The 14,309-nt window shown below is 41.6% G+C and overlaps 1 protein-coding gene across 2 annotated transcripts in view; it reads left to right on the top strand.

The window, feature by feature from the left end:
• The first annotated feature begins 3,237 nt into the window (after positions 1–3,237).
• Positions 3,238–14,309, top strand: part of CFAP206 (cilia and flagella associated protein 206) — a 54,544-nt gene continuing 43,472 nt past the window's right edge. Inside the window, exons 1-4 of one of the 2 annotated variants that reach the window (XM_088470685.1) lie at positions 3,238–3,314; positions 3,564–3,676; positions 6,917–7,000; positions 12,500–12,590. In XM_088470685.1, coding sequence (XP_088326811.1) covers positions 3,569–3,676; positions 6,917–7,000; positions 12,500–12,590 — 283 coding nt within the window. In that variant the 5' untranslated portion in view covers positions 3,238–3,314; positions 3,564–3,568. Of the gene's footprint in view, positions 3,315–3,365; positions 3,456–3,563; positions 3,677–6,916; positions 7,001–12,499; positions 12,591–14,309 lie in introns of those variants that run through there. The other variant, XM_088470694.1, reaches the window with a different exon arrangement.

Here is a 14,309-nt window from a genome sequence, read left to right as displayed (position 1 = left end):
TGCATTACGCTTCATAACTTGTCTATAGACGTTTTGGGCAACTTAAATATTACAAAAATATGATAATGTTCAGCTTGTTTACATGACTACTGTGGCAGAGTATACAGTGAAGGACACTTACTTTATAACCTATTAAGCATTAGGTAATTGTGACAAAATATTGGGCATGATTCAGAGGTGTACGAAGGTCAGTCACTGCTGCGATTCCTAACTTTTTCTCAAGTAAAAAAATTTGCCAATGGGAGTCTAGTCATTCCCTTGTGCACTACTGTACACCTGATTGCAAACCATGTGACATCCACTTTGCATATGTGAGCAATGTGCAAGTGCACTGGTGGATCTGATATCTCCAACACTGGAGCACCTTCAACTCATCGAGCAGCCCCTGCCTGGTGCAGTGTCTCCCTTGTAACTTTCTTAAGATGTGACTGTTACTGTGATCTCATTCACAGTATATGTTGAAATACGAGACCACCTCTTTGCAAAGACTAAAGGTGCATACAATTTTTTTTTTTTTTTTTTACGATTATCGTTCAATTGTTGACAAAATCGTTCACTTTCTAAGTTAAAATGATTAACTATTGTTCATGTGTGTTCATGTTTGTAGTTCAGTCAGACTGACCAACTCAATGATTTTCATTAAGGGAATATGCAAAAATTGTTTAGTTAATAAAAAAATCGTTAATTACATTTAGTAAACGAACTATTTTAGTAAACTATTTTCATTAATTTTTCCCTTGAAAAAAATGAACGAAAATCATTCATTTACAAAATTGTTTGTGTGTATGCAGCTTAAGAGGTAAATTTACTAAAGTGAGGTTTTTAGAAGTGATATTGCCCATAGCAGCTAAACCTATCTTCTAGAAGGTGCTAGTTAAATGTTAAGTAGAATCTGGTTGCCATGGGCAACATCACTTTTAAAACTAAACTCACTTTAGTAAATTTACCCCTAAGTCTCCACCATGAACCGCCCATGTATTGCAGAAGTTGTCTCTGCTAATAGCAACGTTGTCTACCATCAGGGACGTGCAGGCATCGTACTCCTGAGATTTTATATAACAATTAGAATAATACAAAGAAGATATTTCTAATTGAAACATCTTTGTTTTATTGTCATTTTTATACTTAACACTCACCAGCTTTGTGTTGCTCCCTGGGATTACAGGGACACCAGAGATGAGGCAGCAACAGCTCAGCCTTGCTTCTGTATATAGTCACACTGCCTGCAGAGCTGGGGCGGGGCCACTCCTTGGTAGTAAACTGCATAGAAAGAGAGCTAATGGTGCATACACACGGTCAGATCTGTCAGACGAACAATAAACGACTATTTCGTGAACTACAAACAATTTTTGACAGTTAAAATTAATGAAAATCAACCAAATCTGACTGCAAACACATCAGACATCATCATCTGACAAACTGGAACGCGCATTGTTCATCGTTGTAGGGACACATGTCAGATTTTCTTTCAGATATGAACGATTTTAAAATAGTTATTGTACAAATCTGAAGGAAAATCTGACTGTGTATGCACCATAATAGAGGCATGCCTTGGGCACTAAACATCTTGGATGTCATATGACTGGGAAGTGCACTGCAGAGCTGAGTCAGCAGCAGCAAGAGAAGAGTGATGAAGGTAGGAGAATCAATGGACACTGAAGCTTAGTGTAGTGAGGGGAGAGAGGCTCCCAGCACTCAGACCCACCTCCATGGGTGCCTCCCCAGCCATTGACCTCACATCACTGTTCACTGTACTGGTTTTGCGCAATAAGGGTTTATTCTGGGCTGTGCATGCGCAGTTTGTTGATTATCGCTTCTAACCTCTGTATATAATTGCATCAATCTCTGAATATGGCCCATTGCTTTTTAAAAAAATAAAAAAAAGCCAGATGTGCTAAATACAATTCAGGGAATCCCATATGGATAAAAATAATATCCATATGCATTACTGGCTGTACTCCATAAATCCCACAGACATACATGATGACGTGAGTGTGGTGCTTCCACTAATAAACAAAAGATATATATTATAATATAGGGGGCTATTCAATTTGGGAGTGAAAAGTCAGTGCAGGGCTTTTCGCTCCACATTGCAGCTTTTTCCAGGGATAAAGTATCGGGCAGCGAAAATGGGAGCTGGCGGAAAGGTAAGTATCGCAAAAAATTTGGGAATTTTTGGGAAATGTCCCTGCGTCCGCCCTAAATATGTCCAGACATGGGGGTTAACTATGGGTACACCCATTTTAGCCTGCTGAAGGAAGTCGGGGATTGTAATAGCCGAGGCAGGTGCATAAATGCGGCTATTGAAGTGGTGAAGAATAGCGCTTAGGTGTGTTTTTTTTTTTTTAAATAACTTGTTCCATCAAATCTGGGGTACATGAAAATGGGTGCAAGCATATTTTAAAGTCCCTAAAAGGATTTTTAAAAATTCTTAAAAAATGCACCTGCCGCTACTCTGGCAATGAAGAAAACACCTGCCGCATATAAGAGAAACCCTCTGGATTTAATTTGGCTTTTTTTTTTTATGTGTGTGTTCTGTATTGTATTTTATTTTTTTTTTCACCCTAAATTTAAAGGTAATTTTTTGAGGTGTCCCAAATTTTTTTTTTTTTTTTTTAAGTGGACAATCCCAGGGGTGCAGGCTATTTTTTTTTAAGCCTGCACCCCCTAAGCCCCAATTCTGCACTTTTTTTCGCCAGTGAAAGGCTGGTGAAAACTTATCCCTGTTTTTTTTTACTTTGACTTTTCGCATCAACGAAAAGTCAATGTAATTGAATACGGGGATAATTGAAATTAAAATAGGCAAAATTTACATCATCGGCGATAGATTATCGACGATTCCGACATTTCACCTCAAATTGAAAATGGCCCATGATGTACAGTAAAACATATTTGTCTATAGATGTATAGGGAACTGTACACGTTTGGACTTGTTTTAGTAGCGTCTTTATGTAAGGCATGTAAAATAAACCGTCGCCAGCAATGTGAAAAAAAAAAAAGAAAAATCAGTACATCACAATAACCATGTATAACATGGCATGAATAAGTCCGCCACCCTGTGTATTTAGCTGCTGCGCCTCCTGGTGGCATACATGTTACAGTACAGTTTAGGGTAGACGTTCTATCACATAGGCGAGACTACTGTAGATGGAAAAGAGGAAAACAGGCTTACGCACAATGCGTCCGGACGTGCGTTGCTACGTTATATCTCCATGGCGACGGTTTATAAACAAGTTGCGCCGACAAGTTACAGAGCTGACCCGGCTACCACTGGCGATTACATACAGTATATGGTGAACTGTACATCAGCATAGGTAATGTACCACACTGTAACCCGCTCTCATTAATACAATAGAGTGTGCATATGGCTTCCTGTATGCAGACTGCTACGTCTGTGCTGCAGTAAAGCAACAGTCCATGGCATGTAACCAAAACTTTACAAAATCCTAAAAAACGTAAGTAAACGTGCAGCGAATAATTGGTCTTGCTTCACATGATTTGTATCAAATATTTTTGCAACTTTGTCTGTTGTATTTCCTGTGCTGAGAGATTTTTTTTTCCAGCTAATATGTCACACACTCAGGCTGAAAGTGTAATAAAGAATATTATCCGGGAAATTGCTCTAGAATGTGCAGCGAAGGGTCACACGGTATCTGAAACAATGATAGCATTTGTGGTAAGTAACCTCTGACAATGTCCTATGGAATAATGTGTATATATAGTATAGCCACAGTTTGTTTATCCAATAAACCATACTTTCTTTTAAATTTAAAGTTATCAGTTTGTGTTTGCCAAAGGCTGAACAAGCCTTTTGTTTTTACTTCTCATTCAGTTGCTGAACCCTGAATTCCCACTTTGTATTGTCCTATATGACAAATATATAATGTTTATTTCTTAGATAACTTGCACTTTTGAAGGCCATTTTACTTTAGAATAGATATTACAAACTGAAATGATATGCCAGTGTGTCACAGTGCTCAATAAGGGTACTTTGAATTGAGGAATATTATATGCTGCATAGGCAAACGCAGGGGGGGTTCCGTCTGCCTGGAAACCCTCCTCCCCAGCCAACACCAATAGAATAGATCGAATAGTAATATAATAGAATGTTACTAGTGCTGCATGTTGTTCTCAGTATCACAAATGAAATAATTAGCACCACCTGTGGATCTTTTAAAATGTGTCAGCCAGTAATAAATACACCTGTGCACCAACTAGAAGATGTGGAAGACATGCACTGTTAGGGGTGCACTGCTACTGACTATCTATAGGGCTAATTATTAATACTGTATAATACACTATTCAGTACATAAGGAGACCGATATGTACATATATGTCCAGGGCAGTGCTAGGTTCTTCTGTGGCTACCCCAGACTCCCGGACTTGCTCCAATGCTCTGGAATGGTGCCCACATCTGACATAAAAACATTCAGCTCAGGCAGGATGGCCCTACTGCCGCATTTAATGGCTTACTGTGATTGCTGGTCCTGTATATGCTGGGATTATGACACAATACACTTTGTATGTAACATATTAAAGCTGGATAAGTGGTAATTATGCCCTCTTCATGGACTAGCCACACTCACTCTAAAATCAAGCATTTGGAAACCCCCCTCTAGAAATCCTGCGTTTGCCACTGTGCTGACTGTCCCATAATATAATTTTTGCTGTTAAGTATTGATCCAGATTGGGGCTAGGTTAAGCTATACTAAATACTACATTATATTGTATCAATACTCTATATTTATGCAATTAAAATGTTACATTTCTGCCAGAAAAAAACAAAATGAAAAAATAAAAAATGAAGACCACGTCTTCAATATATGCTTAAAGCCTTTTTGTTACGGGTTTGTGTTCTGTAGAACATAGCTTTGTCTTGTACCTGCCTTACTTGTCTAGTATCCAGGAACTCTGAGTACTTTACCATATGGAGATGGCTCAGTAGCAAACTCTTCCTCTCTGTAATGCAATGCATCCAGCTTTCTGCAGACAAGCCTCATTTTTACAGACAAGCATCTGTGTTGGCACATTAAGAGGCAGCTTATTGTGAGAGGAACTGGCTGGATCTGAGCATATTGGGGTGTTCCATGAAGATTGCAGGCTATCTGTAGTATTGTACCAGAGTTTCTTTCCAAGTGCAAAATAAGATTTCATTTTGCATGACAATATTCTAATAAACTTGAAGATTTTGCATTTAAGTGGATTTTGCATTTCGGTGGAAATTGTTGATCTGTAACGTAACCTGATGTCATCTTGTCACCTTACTTCAAACTCCAATAGTAAAATGAGATATTGTAATTATTATTTATATATAAGTATTGGTGATAGGTTTTACTTTCAATTTATATTCTTACTTTTAGCAAACATGCATTTCTTTCATGGGCTGCCAGCTTCAAAAATATTGTGCATATCCTTTGCACAGACAGAAAAATGACACAGTAGAATGGGGGGGTGAACCAGTGTATAGTAGCATTGCCCACTCTCTTTCTGTGAAGAAGGCTCACCAATATTTGGTACTTCTCCTGGATGATGATTCTTCTGTCCTGCATCCAGCTCTTCCCTGGCAAAGTGCGCAGGGACAGTTTTGTAGTGAATTGTGTGCCTTGTCCCTGCGGTGTAATGCTGCAAATGGCACGGGCAGTGATTTATGCAACTTGTGTCAACATGTCTCCCACTCATGCCACGTGGTTCACCCCCCATCTCTTGGAGAAAGCAGGCCTGTATGCAGTGTAGGCATCTAATAAATAGCTTCTCTTGGAGAAATAATAAAGCATGCTGCAACTAGATCTGTGAAGATTTAATTTTTTTAAATTACAATGTATGATTAAAACACGATTTGGTTAATTGGGAATGACGATGAAATAAAGCTAGTGATGGAGAAGGACAGGTTCATGATGGACGATGACTAATGAATGATGGAGGAGGTAATAAGCCAGAGTGAACATTAATCAATGATTAATGGTAGTAGCCATGCCCCTCCTGAGAGATAGGTGAGGCCTGTGGCTGCAACTGAAATTACACAGGGCCCATTATTTGCAAAGACTAGCCATCCAACCTTCTGCAGTCTCACTACTTTATTCCGTACAATGTGCTGTGTATGTGTTAGCAGCAGACTTCAGTGCTGTAAAGTTCATTTATAGCAGTGCAGCCTGAAGCTGCACATATTACTCTGTGTTGCTCCTTCAGCCCATTGCCTTACTGCATCTTCTGCCTACCCCTGCCCTACTAGAGACCAGCGATGTGGCAGAGCTATACAGCAGAACCCCCCTGGACTGTTGCATTGTAAAGTCCCCCTGAGGGCCTGGAAATAAATAATGTTGATGAAGGTGGGGGATACTTATGGTGACAGCGATATTATGGGTTGAAAATGTCAGTGAAATTATTATGATGTGGTGAAATTCATTGGGTGTAAACCCTAATGAAATATGCTGTGTGAGCCCCTACCCTGAGGTGTTATAAGTGTGGCTGTAATAATAGAGAGTGATTACACTATTCTACTAGTAACTAGACTCATTTTCATAATGTGAACACAAACATCTGTGTATTTAATAAAAGGCACTATAATAATCTAGGAGGGATGAGGTGTCAGATATAACTAACATGTAGCCCCCCTATTGTGGGGCTGAAATAATATATTGAGCACTGGTGTAGACCCTGGGAAGCATTTACGTTGGCAGCAAACTACACACAGTCATCCCAGCACTTGAATGTCTAGCATTTGGCTGACCAATGGTAACAAATATTCTGTTTTTGTATTATCATTAATTTTAAAATGCCAAATTGCCTCTGTTATTCATTGACTCAAAATGGTGTTCCTAAAATGTGTGCCCACTGCTATTATAATTAGGGGGATTGTTCAAAAATAACTTCTAGATTTATTTCTATCGTAATTTACACATTTTCTTCTAAACCTTAGGTAAAAGCTATAGTGCTAGACCCAAGAAATGGATTTAATGTCGATCGAACTCTAACAAAAAATGATGTACAGAAACTGATCAAGGTAACGTGCAATATATATTTCTTTGTATCAAGATTGTGATTTTTATTCAATTTTAGTATATTGTATTTATCTAAAAATCTTTTTATTGTAACCTCTTAAAGAGAAATAGATTGAAAATAAATTGGTCTTGTTTAGAAACATTCTCAAATAAGATGTTTATGAAAACTGACTGCACACTGCAATTCACACAATATGGCTGTCGTTGGCATCCTGGGGGTGGAATATGTATTCCTCCATCACTGTATCCAGTTTACAAACTGAGCACTGTGTGCAGCGAATACCGTCACTGAATGTGAGATCATGTGATGTAACTGAGACTTTACCTGTTGGAAGGAAAGCCATTGAGGTCCAGAAGAGACTTAAATCATGCAAAATGGATCTACCAGTAACTGCCTGTATACTGCAAATAGTCCCGTTTTACATAAGATCTATCGCCTATCGTTTGGTATCTAGGGACCCTTTAAGTGTAGACCAATCAACAATCTGCTATAGTGACCTACACTGTAAATCACTTAACACATAAATCTTAAATAAAATAATGACAGACAACAGGATTGGCATGTAATGGCCACAACTTTTATTTCATTTAAATTAATTGAATTAGGCTGGCGAGAAAACATGGAACCAGCCAATCTCAACTAATATTAAATAATTAGGGGACATTGCCTAAATATGCCAGGAAACCACTCCCCCTTTTTGATACTGTTCCCTCAAAGTGTCCACCCTGCCCCTCAGGTGGAGGCAACAAACTTGTCCTGGAGCAAGAGGTATGTCCTGCAACCACTATAACGCCCACTATGGCTGCCAGAAACCACTGCTTTACCGCCTAGCTGTACCTGAACTGCAAAGGAAAGGTTAATGGGGAAAACAATATAAATCTGTGCAAATTAAATATAAGTATCTATATGCATAGGAAATGTATCACAAAATATGACTGGTTAAGTAATTTAAGTGCAACATACTTACAGTGATTAAGGGGATAATGAGCAGTTTTCCCTTGCGTCATATTCTTGCACTACTGCTGTCCTTTAAAATATCTTTTCAACAACACCTGTGGGTTATAATTTTTTTTCTATTAACATTTGACTTCCTGTCTGCAGGCCTATTGGAGCCCCAACAAAATGTAGTAAGAATTTAAAATGTGAATTTCACACACCTTTATTTTTATTTTGGAAGGATATATATTATCCATTTTGTATAGATTTGACTTGTGCTCCTAACCATTTAGACTAGAACATATTATGAAAGTCAGCAAGCTTGCCCCAAACTTGCAAGCCCCTCTCACTCCCACAATGAAAATTGTATGCTGGAGCTGAACCACTCCCACTCCCATTAATAATCATACCCCAAATCTGCTACCCCCCTCTGTCATTAAAATTTATGGGCCAGATGTAAACCCCTCCCCTCTTATACCCTTAATTTTCAACCAAAAAACAGACTAGGGAGTATATTTATTAATTAAAGTGCGGCTTTAGAGCAGTGGAGTTGTTGTCCATAGCAACCAAACAGATTCTACTTATCATTTATCTAGCACCAACTATAATCTGGTTGCTATGGGCAACAACTCCACTTCTAAAAACTTGCACTTTAGTAAAAGTACCCCTATATCTGAAGATATTTAATTAAAGTTTGCATGATGTTGAGGATTTTCATTAACACTATTCAAAGACACATAGAATGGCCTTGCTAAAATCAAATAGTTTGAATTCAATACTGTATGTTATGCTACATGTGTGTCCACTTACACCTATCATCCATTCATGCCAAATAGCTCCACTGAGCGTGCCATGGACTGTCTGACTGTGCAGCTTCAGAAAACTAATACTAAGTACCTACCCAGTTGACTATAAACAAACTAAGGAAAACTGAGGAAAAAGCAGCACAATGGAGGAAACAGTAGCAAAAAGAAGAAGAAAAAGTACATACCGTAATGTAGAGCGTGGTTCTCAACTCCAAGCAAGTACCCCTGTCTGTTCTAACAAAATAGATTCTTTCTTCTTCAGGATCCATAGGGGACCCACAGGGATACCATGGGGTGTGTGGTTGGAGAGATCCGGGCAGCAAACAGTCAAAGCTTTAGCTCCCAGGATTCCCCCGGTCCTCCTCCACATATACCCCGCCCCCAGCCACAGGCAGACAGTTTTTTTCGTTTGGTGCTAGCAGGACCGGTCACACCTTCTTTGACAGGAAGACTGCTTTAGCAACCCCAAGTTTTAATTTTATTAGTTGTTTTATTTTGTTGTTTATCTGAGGAAGCAGCGAGGAGTCCTTATCGGCACCTGTGCTGCTGCTCCAACTACCTCCTGCAACACTGGTGAGTGCTCCGGTGATTCGGCGGGCGCCAGCGGGCTGCTAGCTGCTCCACTGGGGACCCAGGGCTGCAGCCAGACAAACAGAGAAGAAGAACAGGTAAGGCGATTCCATGCTTGCGCAGTCCTTGCCTTCGGTGGTGGAAGCCTGCTGGAGGGCGTTGCAGTGGGGTGACTGGTTCGTCCACTCCCCCACTGGGGCAGTTAAAATCCGGCGTCGGGGACCATGTAGAGGCCAGCGGGACCCGGCAGTTGATGCAACAGCGGGGAGGTAGGCTCTCTCCCGGCAGCCCCTGAGCGTGATCCCTAACAAGAGGTTTCCCGCCTTTGAGCTGCTCCTTCTCTCTGTGGAGGTTCGGCTTTCTCTCTCATGGTGGCTATTGATGTCCCATCTGGACAAGGGTCGCCCTTTCTGGATTCCAAATTGGGAACTTCTCACTACAGATGCCAGCCTTCGCGGATGGGGTGCAATCACCGGTCATCATACCTTTCAGGGACGGTGGACTACCCAGGAAAGTCGCCTGCCCATAAACATTCTGGAGCTGCGGGCAGTGTACAGAGCACTCACTCGGATGCAAGACCTTTTCCGGGGCAGGCCAGTCCAAATCCATTTGACAACGCAACTGCTGTAGTCTACCGCAACCATCAGGGAGGCAAGCGAAGTCGAGAAGCCATGAGGGAAGTGGCAAACATCTTGGTCTGGGCCGAATGTCATCTCATAGCAATCTCGGCAGTGTTAATTTCCGGAGTCCTCAATTGGGAAGCAGACTTCCCAAGCCATCAGGACATACACGCCAAGAGTGGGCTTTCCACACGGAGGTCTTTAAACTCCTGGTGGAGAAATGGGGCCTGCCAGACGTAGACCTCATGTCACAACCACAAGGTCCCCAGGACCAGAGACCCCTCAGCCACCTTCGTGGTCACTCTGGCAGTGAGGTGGGACTTCAATCTCGCATACCTCTTTCCTCCGAACTCCCTCCTCCCGAGGGTTCTCAGAAAGTTCAAGCAAGAGAGCGGCACATTGATACTAATAGCCCTAGCCTGGCCCAGGCAACATTGGTTAATCAACCTACAGAGTCTCTCCATAGACACTTCTTTTACACTTCCTCTATGGCAGGATCTACTAGCACAGGGTCCTTACCTGCACCCGAACCTACCTTGTCTGTCTTTGATGGTATGGCTCTTGAGTCATCCCTCTTAAGAGCCAAGGGTTTCTCTCGCTCTGTGGTCCAGACGATGCTCAGGGCACGTAAGCCTTCCTCAGCCCGCATCTATTACAGAGTTTGGCACTCTTACTTTCAATGGTGCTCCCCCAGAGGCTATGACCCTACAGTTTTTAGGGTCTGCCGGGTGCTTGCCTTTCTCCAGGTGGGGTTAGACCTCTGCCTCCACCTGGCCTCCCTTAGAGTTCAGGTTTCTGCTCTATCAGTCTGGCTCCAGCAAAGGATCGCTCCCCTGTCTGATGTTAGAACATTCTTTCACGGCGATCTCCGCCTTCATCCTCCTTTTGTCCTTCCGGACACTCTATCTCCTTACTATTTCCTCTGCCCGCAGAGTATCTGATTTGGCAGTGCTCTCCTGACGCTCCCCCTTCTTGATCTTTCACCCGGACAGAGCTGTCCTCCGTACTCGAGTACCTCCCTAAAGTGCTATCCTGGATCCATTTGAATGAAGAGATTGTAGGTCTGGCCTTCCAGTCCTCGGATCTTTCAGCTGGTGAAGCCTCCTTGGATGTGGTTCATGCTCTTTGGATCTTTGTGGATCGTACTAATCCTTTTAGGAAATCCGATTCTCTTTGTGTTGTATGGCTTTCACAAGCGAGGCTGGCCAACTAACAAACAGACTCTGGCTTGATGGCTCCGCATGACAATCTCTTAGGCCTACACGCAAGCTGATCTCCCTTTCCAAACAGGGTTACAGCACATTCTATTTGGTCTGTGGGACCCTCGTGGGTGGTTTGACGTGGCGCTTCTGCTGTACAATTGTGCAAGGCGGCCACGTGGTCTTCCGTCCACACCTTTCTCAGGTTCTATGCCTTTGATACCTGCCTCTCGGGATGCTTCCTTTGGTCGTTGGATTCTCCTTTCTGATCAGGAGCGTTCACTCCCTTAGGGAAAACTGCTATGGGACATCCCTATGGTATTCCTGTGGTTCCCCTATGGACCCTGAGGAAGAAAATAAGAGTTATGGTAAACTTACCTTTTGTTAACTCTATTTCTTTGAAGTCCATAGGATCCACTAGTCGCCCACCCTGACGCACCTGGCCTCATTGGGTATTTTTTCTCTTTATCACTGATTCCTTCATCTTCTGGGAGAGTGTTTCTTGAATGTACTGTTCTTCCTTCTCCTCTTTCCTGCTCCTGCCTTGGGCTTGTTTCCAAAACTATCTGCCTGTGGCTGGGGATGGCGTATATATTTGGAGGAGAACCTGTGCATCCTGGGAGATAAAGCTTTGACTGTTTGGTGCCCGGATCTCTCCAACCACACACACCCTATGGTATCCCTATGGATCATAGGGACTTCGAAGAAATAGAGTTAACAAAGGTAAATCTACCATAACTCTTAATATCACCTGACCATGATTAAAGAAATCCACAAAACATGAACTGTTAGGGGTACTTGAGGACTCTGGTCAAGAACCACTGATTTAGGGTAAAAAGGCAAAAGACTGGTCTGATATGAGTGACCTGTGCTATTCATCGTTATGCTTTATTTGCAACTTTATACTAATTCCTTTGCGACCTAAAAACTAATCATAAGTACCTAGTACCTTGGGCGTAACTACCATAGGTGCTAGGGGTGCAGCTGCTATGGGGCCCAGAGCTGAGGAACCCATCTCCCTTGTCAAAGTTACATGTGTTATATACATTTTTCACCATTAGGTGGTACATAGGGGCTCTTACAAACTTTAGCTATGGGGCCTTCAAATGCCCCTGTCTAGTAAGTTATTTGCAAACTAAGGCGTCATATGGCGAAAAAGATGTACGAGGACACATCTGTATATTAGTGTATGTAATACAATATACATTTCAAAAAATATAATTTGTTGAATATTTGCAAAGCTTGCTATAAATGTTAAGTGTGTTATTGTTCATTTGTTCTTATTAAAAAAAACTTACTCCTATCACAATAAATTTGTTTAGTATTTTTTTAAAGATGTAGAAATGTAATTGTCATTGTTTTTTTTAAGCTTTGTGTGGAGAGACTGCTTGATCCAAGGAGCCCTTCTCTGGAAACGATAAAGATGCAAGTGTACTTTGACCTGAATTATACAAACAGAGGTGATGTGACTACTTGAATTTGGCTTGTCAGTTTTAAAAAAAAATCTGCCATTAATGGTAGAATCTGAGTAAAAGCCAATTTACAAGGTTAAGGTATGGCTCTATTCATCATCACTTAATTTCTACAAAAGCAGATGAAAATGCACATTTTCACCTGCAACTGTAGAAATTAAGTATTTGGGCCATTCATCAAGAAGGTAAATCAGGAGATATCACAGATATCTCCTGCTTAACTTTCTCTGACAGAATGGGCCGCTGTCCCCATACACTAGTATCACAGATATCTCCTGCTTAGCTTTCTCTGGTAGAATGGGCCGCTGCCCCCATACAGTAGTATGGGGACAGAATTAATCAAGCTCTGAAAATATAATATTTTTGGAGCTTGAGTGTTGGAGCATTCGCCATCTTCAGATGGCGTTTGCTCCTGCTCTGGGCTCGCAACATGCTCCTTCCCTATGAGAAGGAGTCCCGGGTTGCGAAGACGGATCCCTCCCACGGCTCCCTCCCTGTCTGGCTTCTTCCACCGGACATCGTGGCTCTTGTGCACATGTGTGACCTGTAGGTCACTCATGCGCACTAGTGTCACTGCTCCGAAAGGAGCAGCTGCTCCGCGAGGAGCAGCTGTCTCCACGCTGGAGCAATGTCCACGGCGAGTTAGAATGTCAATTATCGGGGTCCGTTTGGACCCCGATAATTAACATCATGAATAGACACCTAACACACACAGTGCCTGATTCAGACTTGCACACAAGTCAGCCGCATTCCCAGCACAGGAATAATAGTGGATCTCGACTGCTCACAGTTCCACATACTCTGCTACGTGTAAAGTGAAATCGCAAGATCTGTCCAACTCTGAATGGGGCCTTACTGCCCTTCAGAAAACGACAGCTATTAAGCTGCAACAACATCTTAGGCATTATTTAAATAAATTGCTGGGGTAGGCTGAAAGCTGGCAGGACTTCCTATAGTTTGATGATATGATAAAGTTCCTTGCACTGTCATTAATAGTAATTTAAATGTCAGCTTAAGAGAAGGCTATGTTCATGCAGGCTTACAGAACAATGAGTTTAAAAGACACCAAAGAGCTATAACTTATGTAAATATATCTTATATTTAATCATATGCCTTTTTATTTGGCTATTTTACTATGCTGTTTGTGTGACATATTCTCTTAAGGGAACACATCACTGTAAACACTATGAATATGTTTGTGTTTCAAAGTCTGTGTACAAGTGGTTTAAAATAATGTCCAGTATGTATCTGCTAAATCTGACCTATTTAACGCGTGGTTATTTCTTCTCTCCATTAATCACAGGCAGTAAATGATACCCAGCTAAGATGGAAGAAGCTCATACATACAAAAAAGGAAAGCCTATATCCTCAAACTAGGGCCTCATTCATAGATGGACGTAGTGCCAATTTTTAGTTGAACAGTGTTTTGCTAGTGCACATGAGCAAAAAGTCTCAAACCGTTAGTGTGCACACACAAACAAACGTGAGTGATGCCATTCGCAATTACATACAGTACCGCTAACACTTCAGAAGGGGTTTGCAATCTCTGGGCATTATCAGAGTGACCTAATGTGATCGCACAAAGGGGCAGTGACCTAATGTGATTGCACAAAGGGGCAGTTTCATGGGCGTGTAATGGGCGTGACTGGAAACGCTGCTGCATTCCTAATTGCAAATACGATGCTTCAGAGGCCATGTTTAGTTGGA

The sequence above is a fragment of the Taudactylus pleione genome, unplaced genomic scaffold (assembly GCF_031769625.1).
Source record: "Taudactylus pleione unplaced genomic scaffold, aTauple2 ptg000015l, whole genome shotgun sequence".
Lineage (NCBI taxonomy): Eukaryota > Metazoa > Chordata > Amphibia > Anura > Myobatrachidae > Taudactylus > Taudactylus pleione.
This window is presented reverse-complemented; position numbering and strand designations above follow the sequence as displayed.